This window comes from Erythrolamprus reginae, chromosome 3, assembly GCF_031021105.1.
Source record: "Erythrolamprus reginae isolate rEryReg1 chromosome 3, rEryReg1.hap1, whole genome shotgun sequence".
In the NCBI taxonomy this organism is placed as follows: Eukaryota; Metazoa; Chordata; class Lepidosauria; order Squamata; family Dipsadidae; genus Erythrolamprus; species Erythrolamprus reginae.
The window spans coordinates 138,487,027-138,508,887 of record NC_091952.1 but is presented as its reverse complement, the minus strand read 5'-3'; the positions used below and the strand labels follow the sequence as shown (position 1 = coordinate 138,508,887).

The following is a 21,861-nucleotide window of genomic DNA, read 5'->3' as shown; positions in this document are numbered from 1 at the left end:
CTATATAATAGGTCTGTTACAATATGGGTCTAATTACTTCTGCAAAAAAACTGATAAAGAAGGCTTTGCGCTTACTGAAGAAAAGCTTCCCAATAACTGTTGTAGGAGCCTTTTGCATGTTTATGGTGGAAACCTCCAAACATTTGTCTCGTCAGAACAAACAAACTTTATGGCAAATATCCAGTGGGTAAGGATACTTGCAAACTGTTTATAAAGATTGAATGTGGAAGGGCTGCAGTGGGAGAAGGAAGCAATTTAGAATTGAATGGAACGGAACAGAACAGAGTTGGAAGAAAACATGGTCTTCTAGTCCAACCCCATGCTTAAGAGTATTTAGCTTGGATTCAAGCTTTGTTCCCAGTGCCTGAATTAGTTCATGTGTTTTAACTGTATATTCGTCCAGGACGGGTCTTAAAAGTTCTTTGTCTCTTGATAATTTCTCTATTTCCCCCCCAACCTCTTGTGGTTGGCCATATTAATAATGTGTGGCTGAAATTTAAAATTTAAAATTACCAGTTTTAAAATTATAGATTTAAAGCATAAAATCCAATGGGTTTAATAATGTCAATGGAAAGTTAAAAAGAATTAGCAATACTACAATATTTTGGCTCTATCTTGTGGTTGATCAATGCTACTATACAAAAAGAACCAAAGAACCTCTTTGTTTAGGAACCCACGTGGCTAGTCCAAGGAACCCACGTGCCAGGTCAGTTGTAAATAAAACTATTTTATCCCATCCTCATGGCAAGCACAAAACGCCATTTAAACAGGCCTTATTTTAAAATCAAAATTCTGCAAAGGTGATTAGCAGTATAAAATCCTCTATAAAGTTTAAGACCAACAGTTTGAAAAGTAGTTTCCACAGAGCTTTCATTTCCAGTAGTTTCCAGCTTCTTTATTTTGGCTTGGATAGACCAACTCTTCCCCTCCTTGCCATCTTAAGGTCAAGGAGCTTCAGAAATCATGATATTTCTACAAAAAAGAAACAGCAAGCTGGAGCCAGAGGAAGCCTCCCTCTTTTCTTTTTGCACAAAAGGTGAATATGTAGAAAAACTAGTGTTTAAGAAATGGGGTGCCCTTTATTGTCCGTTTTAAACATCTGGTTCTTCAACAGTTAACATGTATGGTTGCCATGCCTCAGTCAGGGACTCACCCAATTAATTCTACCTCAAGAAGCAATCTGTGAGCATTAGAACTACTCAGAGAGCAAAGCATCACCTTTCCCGGGGTGGTTTCTTCTGGGTTAGAAAACATGCTAAACCTAGAACTGTGGAGAATCTGCAGCAGAGGTCAAGAAATTGATTGATTGATTGATTGATTGATTGATTGATTGATTGATTGATTGATTGATTGTTAGAGTTGAAAGGGACCATGAAGGCCATCAAGTTCAACCCCCTGCCAAGCAGGAACCATATAGCACACCAGTCAAGTGGCAGTTCAATCTTCTCTTAAAAATGTCCAGAGTGTTGGAGTTCACAACGTCCACTGGTAGGTTGTTCCATTGGTTGATCACTCTGACCATCAGGAAGTTCCTCCTTATATCCATGTTGAATCTCTCCTTGGTCAGCTTCCAGCCGTTGTTCCTCATTTGGCCCTCTGGTGCCCTGGAGAATAAAGTGATCCCCTCCTCTCCGTAACATCCCCTCGTATACTTGTAGACTGCTATCATGTCCGCTCTGGCCCTCCTTTTCTCTAGGCTATCCATGCCCAGTTTCCTCAGTCTCTCTTCATAAGTCTTGGTTTCTAGTCCCTTAATCATCTTGGTTGCTCTTTTTTGCACCTTCTCCAGAGTTTCAATGTCTCTTTTGAAGTGTGGTGACCAGAATTGAATACAGTACTCCAGGTGTGGTCGGACCAGGGCGTAATAGAGTAGTATTAAGACTTCCCTGGTCTTGGAGTGTATTCCCCTGTTGATGCAGCTTAGGATTGTGTTGGCTTATTTAGTTGCTGCTGCACACTGTTGTCTCATGTTTAGTTGATTATCCACCAAGACTCCGAGGTCTCCTTCACAGTCGCTACTGCTAAGAGGGGTTTCTCCCAGGTTGTATGTGTGTCCAGGGGTTTTTCTGCCTAGGTGAAGGACTTTGCTCTTGTCGATGTTAAACATCATTTTGTTGGTATGGACCCACTGTGTTAGTCTGTCTAGGTCTTTCTGTAATTTTAGTCTGTCTTCTAGGGTATTGGCTACCCCTGCCAGCTTGGTGTCGTCTGCGAATTTGATCAGTTGCCCTTCTATTCCCTCGTCCAAGTCGTTGATGAAAATGTTGAAGAGCACAGGGCCCAGGACAGAACCCTGTGGTACCCCACTGCCTACGTTATTCCATGTGGATTTGGAACCGTTGAGGACAACTCATTGGGTGCGGTTGGTCAGCCAACTATTAATCCATCTGCAAGTGTTGTAGTCTGCTCCGCTTTTTTTTAATTTGTTGATTAGGAGATAGTGTTCCACTGTGTTGCGCTGGTCTACTGATTTGGTTGTGGTGTTGAAAAAGGATATGAGATTGGTTTGGCATGATTTGTTTCTGACAAACCCATGTTGGCTGTTAGTTATTATCTTGTTTGTTTCCAGGTAGTGGCAAAGCTGTTTTTTTATTATTTTCTCCAGTATTTTTCCAGGTATTGAAGTCAGACTGATAGGTCTGTAGTTGCTTGGATCCATCTTTTTACCTTTTTTGTGGATGGGAACAACGTCCGCTCGTTTCCAGTCATCTGGTAGGTCTCCAGTGGCCCAAGATTTTTGGTAGATGAGAAGAAGAGGTTCTGCTATGGTGTCTGCCAGTTCTTTTAGGACTCTGGGGTGGAGTCCGTCAGATCCCGGTGATTTGAACTCATTGAGCTCCCACAGGTAGTCCCTAATGGTAGCATTGTCTGCATTGAGTTTGGTTCCAAGGCTGTTAGTTGCAGTTAGGTTGTAGGTTGGTTGGTTGGTAGTTCCTTTATGTGTGAAGACTAATGTAAAAATCTGCTAAAGCTAACAGGTTTCTTCTGCCAGAAGTTAACAGATCTGTTATTTTTTAAATTATTATCTTTTTCAGTATCTTCCCATTCATCAATGTTAAGTTTATTGGTCTGTAGTTTCCTGGGTTTGTTCTCCCGCTCTTAAAAAAAAAAGATGGGAACCATATCAGCTTTTTTCCAAGCTTCAGGTGGTTCCCCAGTGCACTAGGAGTTTTGAAAGATATGGTACAATGGTTCTGAGATAACATCTGCCAGCTCCTTCAAAATTCTGGGATATAATACAACAGATACTGATGATTTACATTCATCAAGATCAGGTAGGGGTTCTCTTATAATTTAATCAATTAATTAATGATTAATTAATTAATTAATTTCTAGGCCGCCCTTTTCTGTAGACTCAGGGTGGATTACAAAACAAGAATAAATACAATGCAACATGAATTAACCCAAACATTAAAACCCATAAAATCTAATCTAAAACCCCCAATTTATAAAAAACCATCCACAGTCATACCATTTATTTATGATTTGATTTGATTTGATTTGTATGCCGCCCCTCTCCATAGACTGGGCGGCCAATCATACATACGGCCGGAGCAAGATGCCAATACTCAACAGCCCCAAGCCTGCTGGCAAAGGTGAATTTTCAAAGCCTTATGAAAGGCCAGGAGGGTGGGGGTGGTACAAAACTCTGGAGGGAGCTGGTTCCAAAGGGTCGGAGCTGCCACAGAGAAGGCTGTAACACTAGGTCTCACCAGGTGGCATTGCCTAGCTGAAAGGACCTGGAGAAGGCCAACAATCCATCAACATGGGATAAGGTATTATCAGTACGCTGATGATACCCAGTTATACATCTCCACCCCATGCCAGTCCAGTAAAGTGGTGGATATGATGTGCCGGTGCCTGGAAGCTGTAAGGGTCTGGATGGGGGCCAACAGGCTCCAGCTCAACCCAGGCAAGACCAAGTGGCTGTGGGCATTTCCTCCTAAGGACTATCCAATCTGTACATCCATTGTTCTGGGGAGAGAAACATTGAACCCCTCAGATAGGGTCTGCAACTTGGGTGTCACCCTGGATCCACAGGTGAGCCTTGATCACCACATCTCGGCCAGGGGGACCTTTGCCCAGGTTCGCCTGGTTTACCAGTTGCAGCCCTACCTGGACCAGGAGATACGCACAGTGACTCAGGCCCTCATCACCTCCCGTCTTGATTATTGCAACATGGGGGCTGCCCTTGAAGAGTGTTCGGAGACTCCAAATTGTCCAGAATGCAGCCATGTGAGCTGTCATTGATGCATCTCAGTACACCCATATAACACCTATGCTCCAAAAACTGCATGGGTTTCCTATTAGTCTCCATGCACAATTCAAGGAGTTGGTTATTACCTATAAAGCCCTATATGGCTCAGGGCAGACTATTTACAGGACTGTCTCTTGCTGAATACCTCCTAGAAACCTATAAGATCACACAGAGCTGGCCTCCTCCAGGTCCCGTCAAGTAAGCAAAGCTTAGTGGGAGGGCCTTCTCTGTTGCCATCCTGGCTCTATGGTATCAACTCCCCCCTTGCCCATACTGCTCCCACCCTATTGGCTTTCTGTAAGGCCATGAAGACCTGGCTTTGCCGGCAGTCCTGGGAGCCATGAACCAACAGCAATCATGTCCAAATTGTATGAATGTGTAGTATGCATGTTGTTTTAGTTAATTATGTTTATTATGGCTTTTAATTAAGGTTTTATAACTCAGATTCTATATTAGACTTCCTTTTACTGTTTTTGTATTTAATACTATTGTAAGCCACCCTGAGTCTTTCGGGATTGGACAGCATAGAAGTCGAATGAATGAATGAACGAACGAACGAATGAACGAACGAACAAAGAAACAAACAAACAAACAAACAAACAAACAAACAACTCTGTGGGACCTAACCGGTTGCTAGGATTCATGGGACAGGAGACAGTCCCGAAGTAACCTGGTCCTAAGCCATGTAGGGCTTTATAGGTCATGTCCAACACTTTAAATTGCATTTGGAGACTAATCGGTAGCCAATACAGCTCACGGAGTAGAGATATGCATATACCTTGAAAGTCCCATGATGGCTTGCGTGGCTGCATTTTGCACTAATTGCAGTCTCTGAACGTTCTTTAAATGTAGCCCTATGTAGAGGGCATTGCAGTAATCGAACCTCGAGGTGATGAGGGCATGAGTGACTGTGAGAAGAAACTCCCTATCCAAATAGGGCCGCAACTGGTGCACCAGGCAAACCTGTGCAAATGCCTCCCTTGCCACAGTGTTGGTGTTCTTAATTCAGCTGTGGATCAAGGAGGACTCCCAAGTTGCAGACCCTCTCTGAGGGGGTCAAAAGTCCCCCCCTTGAGTAATGGACGAACAGGTGGGATTGTCGTTGGAAGGCAAAACCCACAGCCACTCCGTCTTGTCAGGGTTGAGTCTGAGCCTGTTAATACCCATCCAAACCCTAACATCCTCCGGACACTGGCACATCACCTCCATTGTTTCACTTAATTGATACAGAGTGGAGATGTACAGCTGTGCATCATCAGCATACTTATGGTAACTCACACCTTGTTGTTGGATGATCTCACCCAGTGGGTTCATGTAGATATTAAACAGCAGGGGGGAGAGGATGGACCTCTGAGGAACCCCACAAAGGAGGGACCTAGGGGTCAACCTCTGGCCCCTTGCACCCACACCAATTGTGTCCAGAGAGGTTGGAGGAGAACCACCGTAGAACAGTGCCTCCCATTCCCAACCCCTCCGGTCGGTGAAGAAGGATAACATGGTTGATGGTATCGAAAACTTCTGAGAGGTCAAGAAGCATCAAGATAGAGGAATGACCCCTATGCCTGGCCCGCCAGAGACCATCCATCAGTGTGACCAAAGCAGTTTCAGTGCTGTAGCCAGGCATGAAACTGGACTGCTGAGGGCCAAGAAAATCAGCTTCATCCAAGGACTATTGGAGCTGGAGTGCCACAACCTTCTCAACAACCTTCCCCCAAAAGGGAAGATTGGAGATCAGATTATAGTTGTTTAAAATAGATGGATCCATGGAAGTCTTCTTGAGGAGGGGATGCACCACCACCTCTTTTAATGGAGATGGGAAGTACCCCTCCATCAACAAAGTGTTAGTAACCACCTGGATCCAGCCTCGTGTCACCTTCCTATTGGACAAGACCAGCCAAGAGGGACACGGATCCAGTAAACAGATGTTGGAGCTCACAGCTCCAATGGCCTTGTCCACTTCATCAGGCATCACCAAAATGGGTCCCTGTCACCTCGACAGACTCATTATCAGTCGAAACTGCCTTCCAATCAGAGTTCAGGTCCATCTGGATCGGAACGACTTTATCAGTGAAGAATATATTAAAGTCCTCAGCAATACCCTGTAAGGGATTGTCTACCTCCCATCGAGGAGGGAGCAAGTCACCCTAAACAGGGCAGCTAGACAGGATTCTGCTGATGCAATCAAGGTGGAAAGATATTAAGATCTTGCTGCCTTGATCGCCATTAAATTAATATAAGAACGTAATTGTGTTTGGTTGGATCTAGATTTACTGGCCCTCCATTGCTCCTCTAGAGGTCTCTTCTGGTGCTTTATCCCCCTGAGTTCCTCAGTGAACCAAGCAGATCTCTTGGATCTGTTGCCAGAGAGAGGTCACAAAAGGGGCAATTTGGTCTAGAGCCTCCCTTGCGGCCATATTCCAGGTCATTATCAGGGACTCTACCAAATTGTGTATAAGCGAATCCAGTATTTCTCCAAGCACCTAAATGGTTCTGTTTCCCTGGGAGGAAGGATTGGAGCCCTAAAATCAAGCTGTATCAGAAAATGATCTGACCATGACAAAGATAGGATGTCTAAGCCCCTTAAATTCAAATCATTACTCCATATTGGGTGTGTGCCCCCTTCATGAGTCGGACCCTTTATTACTTGAGTCAGGTCCATGGTTGTCATGGAAGCCATGAACTCCTGTGCCAACCCAGAGGATTTGCCGAGTGATGGTACATTGAGATCTCCCAAGACTATTAGTCTGGGAAACTCGACCCCTCCCCCGGCTACCTCTTCGAGTAGTGCAGGCAGGGCTGTTGTCATGCAGCTGGGAGGCAGGTACACAAGCAACAAGCCCACCTGAACTCTTAGGTCCAACTTCACAAAGAGGGACTCACAGCTGACTATCTCAGGTGCAGAGAGCCTGCGTAGGCCGATGCTCTTCTGGGCTATGATTGCCACTCTTCCCCTTCCTTCCCTGGGGTCGTGGTTGATGCCACACCTGAAAATTGTCTGGGCACATTTCCGAGAAGGGAACACCCCCCTTACGTCCAAGACAGGTCTCAGTCACACATTCTAGGTCGGCCTCCTCATCCAAGAGTAAATCCCAGATAAGGGGAGCTTTATTTACAACTGACCTGGCATTGAGTAGCAGCAACCTGAGCCCAGAGTCCAGATTTTGCCTATTGCCAGCACCATGGGTTGAGCTTGAGAGGTCAAGAAGCATCAAGATAGACGAATGACCCCTATCCCGGGCCCCCCAGAGATCATCCATCAGTGTGACCAAAGCAGTTTTGGTACTGTAGCCAGGCATGAAACTGGACTGCTGGAGGCCCAGAAAATCAGCTTCATCCAAAGACTGTTGGACAGAACAAGGAAACACTTTTAGGCAGTGAATCCTAGTTCCCCGTGAGCTGGCTCCCCTTGGCTCCCGCCATACCCCCTGTTCTGCCTGGACTCAAGCCAACCAGGAACAAAATAATTAATCAAATACACACACAAAGCAGGCTTGTAAAAATAAAGCAATGATGGTCCTTTATATTCAGAAAACTGCAAACCTTAGAGTTTCAGAGCAAGGTTAGTTTAAAAAGTCAATTGGTCAGAGTTAATTACTCCAGTCAGTGCAGGAGCCATCCAGGCTTACTTCAGCCAGAAATAACTCACAATTTGAATGTCAGAACATCCAGAAATCCACAGCAAACAACAAACCACAATTCATCAAACTTTCTTCAATGCTGAACGATAGTCTTCCACACAGGTGTCTCCAACCATCCTCTCTTTCAAGGTTGCAGCAGCGTCATTAATTCATATCACCTGTGCCCTATCATTTGTTTCTGCGTTTGCGCAGCTGCTCTTGTCTTCCCAGCATTCTCCTCACTGAGCTTTCAGAATAGGATTATTCATTAACTCTTCTCCTTCTGATTCAGATGAACCTCTGGCTGGAGATCTGACTGACTCCATTCCCCTCTCTGTCTCTCCAGTCCCTTCCTGCTCCATGTTTCTCCTGTCTCTGCTTCTGGTTCACTGTCTGATTCGTCCTCCTGCAAGACTGGTCTTCTGTAAAGAGACGGCTCCCACTCCCTAGCATCAAAATCAGCAGCCATAGAAACTGGCCTGAAGCCAACACAACACCCCCTACCCCCTGGCTTCCACCATACCTGCCTCTCCCAGACATGACCGTGATGCTCCAGCCCTCCGCCACTCCAGACAGGGCCGCCGATAGGGCAGTACTACCGGTACTGGCATCAGGGGCCCGGACAAATTGAAAAGTGGGTGGGTGGGGGCGGCGATTGAAGAAGATCAGTAATATCTGCGGTGTGCTGGTGAGTTGGAGTGCTAAGGAAGCTAATTGGATTCAGTTGCAAAATTGTTACAATCGGGACCAGGCAAAGCACAGATCAGCAAAAATGCCTAATTTTCTCTATTCTGCCTGAAGAGCTTCATAACTGTTAAAGATGAAGTTTGGATCAGAGCTAGTTTGGTATACATTTTGATTATGGTGTTAGATTTTTTTCGAAATTGTTCCCTTCTAAGTGTGAGGAAAAGATGTGTTGCTTTGGAGTTGACATGTTTTTTGGAGCCATCTCACCATTTTAGATTTGAGAAGCAAACACCATCCTGGATTCCAGAAGCAAGCATTGTGGGAAGTGGGAAGATTTGAATATGCAAAGCAGAAGCTGGGTAGAGCTACTAAGGTCTTTTCAAAAAACAAACAACTCCATCATATTTTGAGACTTGTGCAGAGAAAATCTGAAGCGGGAGTTTGTTATTTTTCATTTTACATTCTAAATTATGTTAAATGAATACATAGTAATATCTCACCATATGTTTAATAGATATGATAACATCCTAGAAAAAGAAGAAGAAAGAAGAAAAGAGAAAGAAAATGTGTTGTTCTTAGAGCCACGGGCATGCTATTTGTTAAGAGACATTATACATTACACATTTAAAAGCTTAAATATATTAAGTTATGGAACTTAATAGCAAATTGGGCAATATTTGGTGATCCTATTTGTTTTGTTTTTTTCCCCTTTGATTATGCTACTGCAAGATGTTTTCAATTTTTTTAGGGTTATTATTTAATAGGCGCTAATTATCTGTAAAGGGTTGACTTTTTTTTACACCTATAGTGGAGTTTACATATAGTTTTGAACATTATTGCGTATAATTTATCTTCTGGTTACCTGTTATTTATTGGTATTATTGTGAAAACAAATATTTTTCTAGTGTGATGCAGGAGTATTTTGTCTTTATCCTTTGTGCCATCTTATTGCTGCTTTTAATATTGTTGATGACAAAATTAATAATATTTTGTTAATTTGGTGTATTTGCACTGTTCTGGTTATTTATTTATATGTATGTAATATGTTGATGTCACTTGAATATATTTTCTGCATTATTAACTTATTACTAATCTGTCAAACAAGTGTACCTTGTTGTAGTGGCAGGGTTTAAATTTTTTTTGTGAAAGGTAAATTTAATACATAATTGGTATGTCGCAAATTAAAGTAGTTTTAAAATGGCAGGGGGGGCCCAGACACTTAGGCTGTATGGGGCCCCAAAATTCCTGATGGTGGCCCTGACTCCAGAGGCCCCCTGCCCTACTGCCCTACCTCACAATCCCTCAGCAAGCCGATCCTTTCATTCAACTCTCTCCCTCCATTCAAACTCATCATCCAATACATACACACTCTTATGTACGTTCAAACAAACAAACCTTTCTTAAAAACCCTCCTTAAAACAGAAATTAAAACAGCTAGTTAAAAGATAAGGCCACAGATGTCAAAAGGTTGCCCCCCCCTCCGCCAGAGTGTATCCTCTCTCCTCTAAATAGGGAGGCTATAGTATTTCTAAATAGTTATAAATAGTCCTATATAAAGAGGGGGAAATCATTCCTGGGTTGGTGTAAGAAATTATACGTATGGCATAGTCAATATATTTTTTGTTGGTATTTCCTAGAATAAAAATTAATTAAAGCAACAAGAATCCAAAATTTAAAAAAAGTCTAAACAAAAAAGGAAGTAGGCATAATGCTGGAATCCCAAAAGTTTTCTGTTTGCGGATAATTGTTAATGATGGCGTATGTTAATGTCCTCGAGATGATTGGGGCCTCACTCTCCAATCTCTCTGTGTTGTCACCAAGATGTTAATCCCTGGGTCCTTCTCCACAACAAGAGACTGCTGGGCAATTTTTTCTTCAATGTCAACTCTCAGCTGCCAGCTCAGTCCTCTCTGTCCAGCTTGGAATTCCGCAGAATTCCTCCAAACTGCGAGGAAGTTAAACCAGAGACAGTTCCGATGGTCCTTCTTTGCCAGATTCGACTTCAGAATCACCTACTTCTCCAAACGGGATAACAAGCAAGCCAATGCCTTGTCTTGCAAACCTGAGTACACCCAAGCCAAAGAACCATTGCCGCTTCATACCATCCTACCCCTCGCGAATGGATTTGGGAAGCAGAACGCCAAGATGCCTTTGTAGATCACAGAAAACAAGACCTCGACCCTGATTCACCATGGACATTTTCCGAGGACCTGCTACATTACTGAGACCTGTTATATGTTCCAGTGGGGCCACTCCGAGCCCTCATCCTCAACCAGTGCCATGATAAAACTGCAGCTGGCCATTTTGGCCTTTTCAAGACACTACGCCTTGTATCCCAAACTTTTTGGTGGCCAAGACTTTGCCATGATGTCCAATCCTATGTAAACTCTTGCATCCATTGTCACCAATCCAAGTCAGCCACAGGACACCCCCCCCCCCTGTGATTACTACAGCTGTTGCCTACACCTGAAAGACCTTGGGGAGCCATTTCCATGGATTTCCTTACCTGTTTAATTGTCTCCACTGGATTTACAGCTGTGCTTGTGGTGGTGGACATGTTAACCAAGATGGTGCATTTCATTCCTTGCCACAGAATACCTACAGCTAAAATGACCACTCAACTATTCATCCAGCACATCTTCAGACAACACGGCCTACCTGACACCATAGTATCTGATTGAGGGCCTCAATTCACTGCCAAATTTTGAAATGTCAAACTGCCTTTACTTTTTTTTAAAGAACTATGTCAGCTCTTTCCAGTTTTCTGATGGTGCTCCAGGATCTTTGAAAGAAATAGCTCAATGGCTAGGGTCCCATAGATCCCTATCAGGATGCTGCCATTCTAGTGGGGAAGGGGCCTGGGTGCATTCTTTAATTTATAGCCTTGTTCCTGGTGTCTATATCCTGTATTTTGATTTATCTTCTTGGGAATGTAAGGTAGAGAAGGCCATATGTTTTGTCTCAGCTCTCCAGCAAGCAACACCTGAGAATGACTTTTTATCACTTTCTCAGCCTGCAATTCTCAAAACAACTTTGCACCTATGGATTGGCTTATTCAATGCCAGACTAGAGAAGGGACTTCTAATTGCTTTAACCAAATGGAATTGCATGGGAATCTTCAAATCCTGCTTCTGTTGTCTTGCTACCATTTCCCCTCAATAAAAGGTTTCTTTTGAAATGTTGAAATTGTTTCAAGAGTTCTGCTTTATTGAATGGAGAGGAGAGGCAGGCCCTTACAGGGGTCCTGAGATAATGTCTGCTAGTTGCTTCAGAACCCATCTGGATCTGGTGATTTGAACTCTTCTAGAGCGAATAGGTGTTCTTTCACCATTTTCTTGCCAATTTTGACTTGCATTCCTAAACTGTATTTTATGGTACTGTTTTTGATTGGTTGGGCTATTTTTTCATTTTACATGAGGACAGATCAGAATGAATTCAGTGGCCTTACATTCCCCCTGCTGCCCGTTAGTTCCTGTTCTGGTCTAGCTGATGCAAATACACAAATCTCTTCTCAAGGCTTTGACTTTTCAAACAAGTAAATCTTTTATTCACTTTTACACTGAATAGATGGTAACAGTGACATACAACATTGCGAGATCATGCACAATAAATCTTACGATGCAAAGTCACATTCCAAGCTTATGAGCTGAAAATGCAAAGCTACAAATCTCTCCAACAATCATAGGGGTGTCTCAGTATTATATACTTTGTTCAGAGTTCTTTCTAATCTTTCTTCTTTTAGCAATGTTGTATCCTGAAATGGCGAGTTTGCGCTGATTACAAATCGACCCTGAATAAGGCACTCCAACACCACCCCTACCCCATCCCAGTTGTGCAGCAACTTCTACACTCCCTGGGGGAGGGGAAAAGGTTCGCAAAGATCGACCTGGCGCAAGCTTACCAGCAACTTCCGGTCGATGAACAAACAGCAAACGCTCAGACAATTGTAACGCACAGGGGGGCTTTCAAATGCACGAGGTTACAGTTTGGGGTAAGCATAGCCCCAGGAATATTCCAGAGCATTATGGAACGCCTATTGTCAGGGGTAAATGGGGCCATTCCATACTTTGATGACATCTTAATTGCAGGGGAAAACCAGGAACAAGTAAACAAAAGAATAAGGGAAGTACTTAAGAGGTTACAGGACAAAGGTTTAAGGATCAAGCCTGATAAATGTGTCTGGGGAACCAACAGTATAGAATTCCTAGGATATAAAATAGATAAGGAAGGCATCCACCCCACAACAGAGAAGCTGAGAGCAATTAGAGAAGCCCCAGAGCCACGAGATAAGAATGAGTTGCAGGCATTTTTAGGCCTCCTTAATTTTTATTCCGTTTTTTTAAAGCAGAAGGCAACAGTAGCAGAGCCTCTCCATCGCTTACTCCAAAAGGAAGCCCGCTGGACATGGGGGAAAACTGAACGTGAAGCTTTTTCTCAAATAAAGAATTTATTAACTTCTAAAAGCGTAGTAGTCCAATATAGTGCTTCGCTACCCATTAGACTCACGTGCGACGCTTCGCCGTACGGCATAGGAGGAGTCCTAGCTCACGTTCTACCTAATAAGACAGAGGCCCCGATAGCATTTTTTTCAAGAACCATGACCAGCACGGAGAGGAATTATAGCCAGTTAGACAAGGAGGCTCTAGCATTAGTGGCAGGGGTAAAGAAATTTCACAATTATATTTTTGGAAGAAGTTTTGAGCTAGTCACTGACCACAAGCCCCTACTAGGTCTGCTGGCCCCCAACAAGCCCACTCCACCTTTTATGTCTCCAAGACTAATCAGATGGGCCCTTTTCCTCTCAGGGTATCAGTATGAGCTCACCCACAAGGGGGGAAAGGAAATCAATCATGCAGACGGCCTCAGCAGGTGCCCCATAACAGACTTAGTGGAAGACCCTGTTCCTTCCACAGATGTGTTAATGATAGATCTCGAGGAAAACCCACTAACCACAGCAAAAGAGGTAGCTGCACACACGCAGCAAGATCAAATCCTTAAACAAGTGGTGAACTGTGTGCTTAAGGGATGGCAAAATGATGTTGTGAAACCTGAATTGTGTGATTTTAAAAACAAAAGACTTGAGTTATCGTATGTAAAGGGTTGTCTGTTGTGGGGAGATAGAGTTGTCATCCCTAAAAGCCTAAAGGAAAAGGTACTCAAAATGTTACATGTGGGTCATCCTGGGATTGTCAGGATGAAGAGTTTGGCAAGGGGGCATTTATGGTGGCCAGGGCTGGATGCTGATATTGAAAATTGGGTTTCAAAGTGTGACCCGTGCCAAGAGTCACGGCCTAGTCCCCCCAAAACAACTCCGGCTGAGTGGGAGCAGCCTGCTGGTCCTTGGTCTAGAATCCACATTGATTTTGCTGGCCCGGTGGGGTCCCAGTATTTTTTAATAGCGGTTGATGCCTTCTCCAAATGGGTGGAAATAATAGCAATGAACAATATAACCACAAGTGCCACCATCAAGGTATTGAGTAGACTGTTTGCATCCCATGGTTGCCCAGATATCTTAGTGTCTGACAATGGGCCTCAGTTAACAGCCAGGCAATTCGAATTGTTCTTAGATGGCCTAGGGGTCAGGCATGCCCTCATCTCACCTTATTCGCCCTGGGCTAACGGATTGGCAGAACGTTACGTTCGGGTGGCAAAGGAGGCATTGCGCAGGTCAGGCCCTGGGGATGTGCAACAAAACTTGGACCAATTCTTACTAACCCAGCACATTACCCCTAACTCACACACACATGTGAGCCCTGCAGAGTTATTGATGGGAAGAAAGTTGAGGTCACCACTAGACAGGTTAAACCCAAGGTTCTGTGTTAATAATAACCAAATGTGTGTAAAACCTGAAAGAGAAATGTATTTGGGACAAAATGTATATGTAAAAAGCTTTGATGGAAATGTAAACTGGATGAAAGGAATTATTGTTAAGCAAAATGCACCCAAGACTTATATTGTAAAACTGGAGGATGGTCGTTTGTGGAAACGACACATAGACCACATTCGAAAGCGAGCAGAAAATCAATTGCCACAAACCGCTGACTTGGACTCTCCCCCTTCAACAGACTTTAGTACATTGCCCGAGCTAAGAAACACGCAAAGAGACTTATCGGGCCAGGGGGAACCATCCAGCGACGCCGAGCCATCCTCGTCCTCCGAAGCTTTCGTTGGGCCCGCCAGGCCAAGTCCGCCGCGCCGGGAGAACAGCGGCGAGCCATCCTCCACAGTCGGTGGCGAAGGAGAAATTGAATTGCACAGGTCAGCGCGAGCTCCTCGGAGGCCCCACCGATTGGACGACTTTGTCACATGGCTTTCTTGATGGATGTGTCCAACTATGAGGGGAGGGGTGTTGTATCCTGAAATGGCTACCTTGTAACTCTGTAAATAGTTTGTTCCTCTTTCCAGCGCTGTCTGAGCCCAAGCAGGAAGTCGCTCCTGATTGGCTCAGACGCGGCCGGCTCTAGCTTTGGCGGGAACCGCAAAAGTATAAAAGGAGCGGTTTCTCCAGGCAGAGCCAGTCGGTACTCGCTGAATTGTCACTTTACCTTGCTGAGCTGTCACTTGTTCTCTGAGCTGAATAAAAGTACCGATTGCTCAAAACCCTGCCTCTGGGTCTACTTCAAGCAAACCTCCTGAACCTAGGATTAATCTATGGGCTGTGTTCAAGCTATTCTCAAAATCACTTGAAGGCAGGACAAGAAGCTGGAGCCTTTTAAAATGTGATTGGACATTTGTCTGAAATATTCCTGCTTAATCAGGAAGTTGGACTAGAAGATTTCCAATGTCTCTTCCAACTCTGTTATTCTGTTAGTTGTAGAATCAGTCTGCCTTACTCTGCTTAGAACTAGTACAGCTTCCAATTCATTATGCTGTACATCATATAAAAAATCAACCAACAATACTATATGGAATACTTCAGGAAATTAATAATTCTCCAATTCTTGTCAAATTTACATGGTATGCACCAGATGTTGCCATGGGTAAAGCAAGAGGAAGGCCATGCAGTTCTTGCACTATAGGCATTACAGCAGAATGGCTTGAGCAAATGCCTTGACTAATATGCATCTTTTCCAAGCCAGGTTTCATTGTGTATAGTTACAGGAGGATCTTAATGTAGTTTAATTTTCTCACAGCCAGTAAATTGGGGGTGCTTGTGTAGATCTGATATTCTTCAAGCCATGTGAATTGTTGCTTTCTTTTACAGCAGGGAGAAGAGACTAGCCGTTCTGTTCCAGCAAGGTCACTGCCTTTCCCTGCTGTGGCAGCTCTTCAATCTGGATGTAGCCAGAAGTAGGAAAACATTTACCCGTTTGGCAGCCCTCATGCAGGTGAACTGTGCAGAGGAGTCTCAAGATGAATCTCAGGTATACTTAGATAGCTTTCTTTTCTGCCCTTGCACCCCCATTCTTGTCTTGTTCCTTCTATATACTAGTATCAAATGATACCCGACAATTCATGCCGTAGGTAATTTTGTTTGGATTAGCACTTCCGGAGTTTGATTAATTGTTCTTTGGGTACTCTGTCCAATTTGATGTATTCATAATGATAATTAAAAAATCATACCTTTAATAAAGAGGTCAGTGCAAACATTCTTGTGCACATTAATTACAGGAGAACAGAAACAGGACTAAACTACTGTAAGTAATGGAAATAAGCAGGTTTAAGCTCAGATACACTTAGTAACTTACACTGGTTTGCTGTGGGTAAAGTTACTGCACTGTTAATTAATGATTTCCTCGTTATCTTACTTCTAACATTAATTTACTACCATATATGTATTAGATTAAAAAGTCTTAGCTTATTTTCTAAATAAAATTTTAAATAAAAATAAACATAGTATAAAGTAGTAGTAGTAGTAGTAAAAGAAACATAGGAAGAAGCAGCCACAATAGAATTAAACTCTCACCACAACTTTAGAAAAAAGGCAGTAATGTTGATATCATCCAAATATATTTGGAAGAAGGTGCCATCGTTATATTCTCTAATGTTCAATGCTTTGTTTGCTCTATTATCTCAATATTATATAAGACAAAGTACATTAAGACTATTCCTGCAAGTTTCTGACTAAATCAATACTAAGTTCTTTCCACTAAAATATTCTTTAAAAAAAAATGCACAATACAGAACAAAAATCAAAAACAGATATGAACACATTTGAAGGGGCAGGGGGAGAAAAGAAAATACAAAAAGTGAAAAGTAAGAAGAAATTTAGAATGACAAAAGTAAAATAAAGTAACAATTGGAGAGATATTTTGCTCTCCCCTTTCCTTATTATATTTTGTAAATTTACAATATAATATTTAACTTGTGGATTGCCATATCTATATTTTTCACGCTTTCCTAAATTAACTATATTTCTTAAAATGAACAGAAAATGTTTAATATTTATTTATTTATTTATTGGAATATCTCTTTCCATTTTAAAATTATAATAAAAACATATCATAAAAATTTTAAAAGTATAGAAACAATAATAATCTTAATAAAAAACAGAGTAGTATAAAATTTTAAACTTATTTTAGAAATGTGTTTTTTTCATCTCTTATAAATAAACCGTTTATTAACTCTGCTAATTTACCAAAAGAAAAAGGGCTAACAAAACAATTCTAGTTTATAAATATTATGGCATGACTGGGTTAAAGAAAAAAGGTTTTAATTTTCATTTTGGTAAAATTCCTTTTTGCGATGTGGGCAAAAGCTAGTTGTTCTCAGTTCTTCTCATTTTTTGTAGCCAATTATACCATTTGTCCCAAATTTTGTAAAAGACTGTATCTTCTCTGTCTTTAATCCATATAATTAACATTCATTTCTGCCAATTCCATTATTTTATTTATAATATGTATATTTGTGGGTATGTGGTCCTTTTTCCAGTTTTTGGGGTAGCATATTTTAGCGGCAGTAATCAAGTGTATAATAATGTATTTTTCTTCTTTTTTAATATTGCTATTAATAATTTTATAACCAGTATAAAAATTTCTGGTTCAAATTTAATCTCAACTAAAGTAATTTCTTTTACCCATTTCCATATTTTCCTCCAGAAACTTCTAGCCTCCTAAAATATTCTTAATAGGTATCAAAGTTCATTTGTGCCTTTATTTGTAATGTCATAGATAATCTTGTCCTATATGGATTTCTCCCTCTGCTATCAAATGATGGGTTGCCAACATGAATGGATGAAATATGAGTTAATGGCCATCAAACGTAGTTCTCATCTTCAAGTTGTTGGAGGAGGGTTACTAACAATTGCTAAACTGGCATCATCATTGGTTTACATGAAGCTTTGTTTGGGGAACATACCTTTAGCCATCCAACTGGGTAAGTTAGCTTGACAGCTTGAAATGCAGCAACTCTTGGGCTCAAATGGTAAGTAGACATTTTTGGACTGTTTTTTTTTTTTTAGGTTATCGTGCACACAAGTTATATGAGCAGCTGAAGAGGCCTAACTTTGATGCTATTGTGCTCTATGACATTTTCAAAGCTCTTTATCTTAGCACCAGGTATTTGGTTATTCTTTCCCTCTTTTTAAACAAAAAAGTGACTTTCAGAATAACAGAATTGGATGGGAACTTTGAGGTCATCTAGTCCAGTGGTTTCCAACCTTTTTGGTTTTGTGGCCTGTTGAGGGGAGAGGGGACAATTCCATGTAGGTGAGTGGCAACAGAAGTCCGGAGGTGGGGATTCCCAGCGAGGGGACGCTCAGGGAAATCCCACAATGCAAGAACGGGCGCTTCGGCTGGCAATGGAAGTCCGAAGTCTTGCGTTGCTGGGATTTCCTTGAGCCTCCCCTCACTGGGAATCCCCGCCTCCAAACTTCTGCTGCCAGCTGAAGCGCCCGTTCTTGCGTTGCTGGGATTTCCCTGAGCCTCCCTTCACTGGGATTCAAAGCAGCGCCGGGAAGGGGAGCCTCAGGGAAATCCCAGCAATGCAAATATGGGCGCTTCAGCTGGCCACAAAAGTCCGGAGGTGGCGTAACCCAGCGGCGGCGGCTCAGGTTCATAAGGTGAAAATAGGTTCATAAGGAAGAAGAGGCAAAAAAATCTTAAACACTGGGTTCGTATCTTGAAAAGTTTGTATGAAGAGGCATTCCTAAGAGAAAGTACCACTGCTTCAAGAAGTTGCAGGAGATTTTAACCCTTAACCATTGACCTGAGGTGATAGTGACTGCAACAGTTTTCCAAAATGTTTGGAACACCCCTATTTTTAGAAATGGACCTTCCACAGAATTTACAAAATTTGTTAATTTGTTCAATGAATGAAAAGTGTAACTATACAAAGTAAATTTAACATCATATCCCACTTATTATTTCAATAGATTTAAGAAAATTGTATGAGCAGTCATTATGATGAAATAGTATGTCTCTGGTTAAGAAGAGATTGGACAACCATTTGTCTGTTATTCTGACAGAATGAACAATTGATCAATGGGATATCCTGCTATCCAGAGTTGTGTGTGCTCTCATCACTGGATATTTTCAGAAAATATTGGACAACCATTTGACCAGGATAATATAAGGTCTCCTTCCTTAAGCAGGGGTTTGGACTAGAAGACCTCCAAGCTTTCTTGTAGCCCTATGATTCTATAACTTCTGGAAACAGAAATCAACTATACAGATTGGTTCCACATATGATAAATCTGAGTTCAGTTTGTGAGTCTGTAGTCTACTGAATTCTGTAAATTTAATATTAACAGCTTTGTAATGGACCTCGGGGGAATTCTAGAACAACCCCCTGCTCAAGCAGGAAATACTACATCATTAGTATCCTTTCTCTAGTTCTAGAGCAGTCAGGACCTGATTAGATAACCATGTGTGCCCCCCGCCCTCCTTTATCATTCATAATTCTTGCTGCAAATCCAAAATTGAGATTATTAGAGTGTATTGCAAAAATCAAAACCAGAAGCACACACAGATTAAAACTGAATCTCCTATGGGATCCCCACATAATTTAATTCCACTTTGACTTTATTCTCATTATGGTAACTTTGCTGCTTATGGTATTCCACTCTAGTAAGATCCAGAATTTCTTAATGTCCCTTCTATTAAGGGTAGAAACAAAGGCAGAATGTGTCTCAGGCAATGAGCTTAATAGCAATCCAATTTTTATCTCTTCTTCCAATACAGTGCCATCAATTAAGTTTAATAATCTTTCTATATGTTGTTCCGCATCTGCATGTTCTTGTAGTTTAACAGAAAATAATTATCTGCACAGAGTAACTTTGCTGCCTCTATCTTGTTCTCCAAAAAACTTTTGTAAAGCAGCAAGCATATCTTTCGCAGTCTTCTGATCCTTCACATAAACTGAGAGTTTGTAAGTGTGCTAGTAATTAAGTTCTTTCATTTCCATTTGCTAAATCCCTTTTAACACTTTCATCACCACTATTATGTCTGTCTTTACTCAAAGAAATACCTACATTTTCCTCCTCAAGTTGATGTTCAATTCTAAAAAGCCAGGCATTAAAATTTTGACTGGTTAAATTTTCAAGCATAGCCCTTATCTGAGCCATCTTAAAAGGGGTAGAGCTTAGGAGCAGTTGTTAAGCAAAACCTCCTCGGTTGGTTTCCAAAAAGACTATCAAGCCTCTCAACAAGCAGACTTTTACAATTCAACTTAAACAAAACAGAAAAGCAACCATGTATTTGTATCAGATCACATGGATTCCATCCAGTGTGCATAATTTTGAAATTATTAATTAAAAATTCAGTCCAATGTTGTTTTATTCTTGGTAACATCCATTTGATTTGTTTTTTAGTACTATAATCACAGTCTATCAATACATGAAAGTGTAGAAGGTTACATTTACCTCTTTCCAGGGGTGGGCTGCTAGCCGGAACGCTAAATTGGGCTTGCTGCCACAGCTTGTGAGTGCTGTCGAGGCCAGTGCAAATTTGCTTCTGCACCTGTGTAGGTAGCAAAATCATGCACGGAACCACAGGTGCGCCGGTGTTTCGGCTTGCGCGGAAGAAATAAAATCCCACCAAAACACAGGCACACCTGTGGCTCCATGTGTGATTTTTCTATCTCCACAGGTACAGAAGCAAAATTGCGCTGGCCCCGCTAGCACTTATGAGCCGTGGCAGCAAGCCCAAATTAGCGTTCCAGCTAGCAGCCCACCCCTGCCTCTTTCATATTGAATAAAAAATTTCACATCAGTGTATTCAGTGTTATTTTTATCTAAGATGACAAATATAACAGTTTGTAGTTGAGTAAGACTTGGAGCAACATACCTTTGCAGCTTGTGTGTCAGTGATAATTTGGTTAGTTTGTCCAAGGTTGAAATCAAATAGATCTTTTGTTTGTTCTCTAGGTAATGTTCTTTTGCAGTCTTCAGTTGTATATTCTTTGTCTTGAATATTTGTAGTAGATGGTTTGGTTATATTCTGTTTAAAAACAAGTGATATTGCTTCATCAGGTAAGTTTAGTCCAAAGACTTGAGCCACCCCGAGTCTTCGGAGAGGGGCGGCATACAAATCTAATAAAACTTAAACTTAACTTAAACTTGACAGAACTTTGTTAGTAATTCTTTCCATTGTTGGTTTATTTGTGCAGAAGCCATACTAAAACAATCCTCACAAACCGGGGTAGCTGAAAAAATGAGCAAAAAGAAGAAGTACATGAACTGTTACAACAGTTTCCTTAAAGTTTCCCTCTTAAATTCTGTTTTAAAAAAAGAAACCAGAACCATCCTCTGCTACCATGTTAATAATTCAAGCTCTCAATGTAAAAGTTAAAAGAAACAGTTTTAATCAAAAGGAAACCCACAATATGCATTCTAAACAAGCTGGGGTGCTGTAGGATTTCCTGCTTGAGCAGCGGGTTGGACCTGATGATCTTCAAGGTCCCTTTCAACTTAAATGAATGAATGAATGAATAAAGTAGGCACATAATGCGCCATCATGTGTATACAGTAAGAGAGAAAAGAGAGGGGGGGGAAACCAACAAAGTGGAGACAGCAAACTAAACTTAAATACAGTAATCACAGGTGGGAGAGATTTTAGCTGGGAAAGAAAGGGAACAAAAAAAACCCCATTTAAACAAACATAACACCTTTCCCTAAAGTTCCATACATACAGAGGCGACTTTTTCAACAGTCACATGACTGCCAAACCCCTCCCACCCAGTCACATGACCATCAAGCCTCTCCTACAAAAAAAGTGGGAGCAAAAAGACTGGCACAAAATTAAGTCACGGCCACAGGTTGTAGCAAAAAAAAATTGGAAACCACCTCTAGTTGCTATGCCTATTCATTGGCTGACTTTATTAATATGGCTCTCCCAGTTCATGAATATCTTAATAAGATTT

General features: G+C 41.8%; 1 protein-coding gene across 1 annotated transcript in view; it reads left to right on the top strand.

The window, feature by feature from the left end:
* Window positions 1-21,861, top strand: part of ADCY10 (adenylate cyclase 10) — a 253,408-nt gene that overhangs the window by 176,822 nt on the left and 54,725 nt on the right. The window contains exons 27-30 of the mRNA XM_070748580.1: window positions 12-187; window positions 15,767-15,926; window positions 17,673-17,877; window positions 17,963-18,059. Coding sequence (XP_070604681.1) covers window positions 12-187; window positions 15,767-15,926; window positions 17,673-17,877; window positions 17,963-18,059 — 638 coding nt within the window. The remainder of the gene's footprint in view (window positions 1-11; window positions 188-15,766; window positions 15,927-17,672; window positions 17,878-17,962; window positions 18,060-21,861) is intronic.